The sequence below is a fragment of the Condylura cristata genome, unplaced genomic scaffold (assembly GCF_000260355.1).
Source record: "Condylura cristata isolate star-nosed mole 26May11 unplaced genomic scaffold, ConCri1.0 scaffold00015, whole genome shotgun sequence".
NCBI classification, from domain to species: Eukaryota; Metazoa; Chordata; class Mammalia; order Eulipotyphla; family Talpidae; genus Condylura; species Condylura cristata.
Window position 1 is genome coordinate 131,475 of NW_004567116.1, and position 634 is coordinate 132,108.

The 634-nt window shown below is 68.1% G+C and overlaps 1 protein-coding gene across 1 annotated transcript in view; it reads left to right on the forward strand.

Annotated features, from left to right (window-relative positions):
* The first annotated feature begins 18 nt into the window (after positions 1–18).
* The window catches only part of ARHGAP39 (Rho GTPase activating protein 39), an 11,178-nt gene continuing 10,562 nt past the window's right edge, over positions 19–634 (forward strand). The window contains exon 1 of the mRNA XM_012725099.1: positions 19–589. Within this exon, the coding sequence (XP_012580553.1) occupies positions 85–589 (505 nt within the window). The 5' untranslated portion in view covers positions 19–84. The remainder of the gene's footprint in view (positions 590–634) is intronic.

Below are 634 nucleotides of genomic sequence, written 5' to 3' on the forward strand. Positions count from 1 at the left end.
CTCACCTGCCGGCCCCGCCCCTCCCAGTCAGAGGACCTTGGCACCTGCGCCCCGTTTGAGAGCGGCCGGCAGCCCCGCGGCGTGATGCCCAGCGCCAGCTGCGTGTTCCCCACCTTCACGCTGCGCAAGCCGTCCTCGGAGACGGACATCGAGAACTGGGCCTCCAAGCACTTCAACAAGCACACGCAGGGCCTCTTCCGGCGCAAGGTGTCCATCGCCAACATGCTGGCCTGGAGCAGCGAGTCCATCAAGAAGCCCATGATCGTGACCAGCGACCGCCACGTCAAGAAGGAGGCCTGCGAGCTCTTCAAGCTGATCCAGATGTACATGGGCGACCGGCGCGCCCGGGCCGACCCGCTGCAGGTGGCCCTGGAGATCGCCACCAAGGGCTGGAGCGCGCAGGGCCTGCGGGACGAGCTCTACATCCAGCTGTGCCGCCAGACCACCGAGAACTTCCGCCTGGAGAGCCTGGCGCGCGGCTGGGAGCTCATGGCCATCTGCCTGGCCTTCTTCCCCCCCACCCCCAAGTTCCACTCCTACCTGGAAGGCTACATCTACCGGCACATGGACCCCGTCAACGACACCAAAGGTAGGGCAGGGCGTGGGGGCGGGCGCCCCGGCGCCCCCAGGGGGC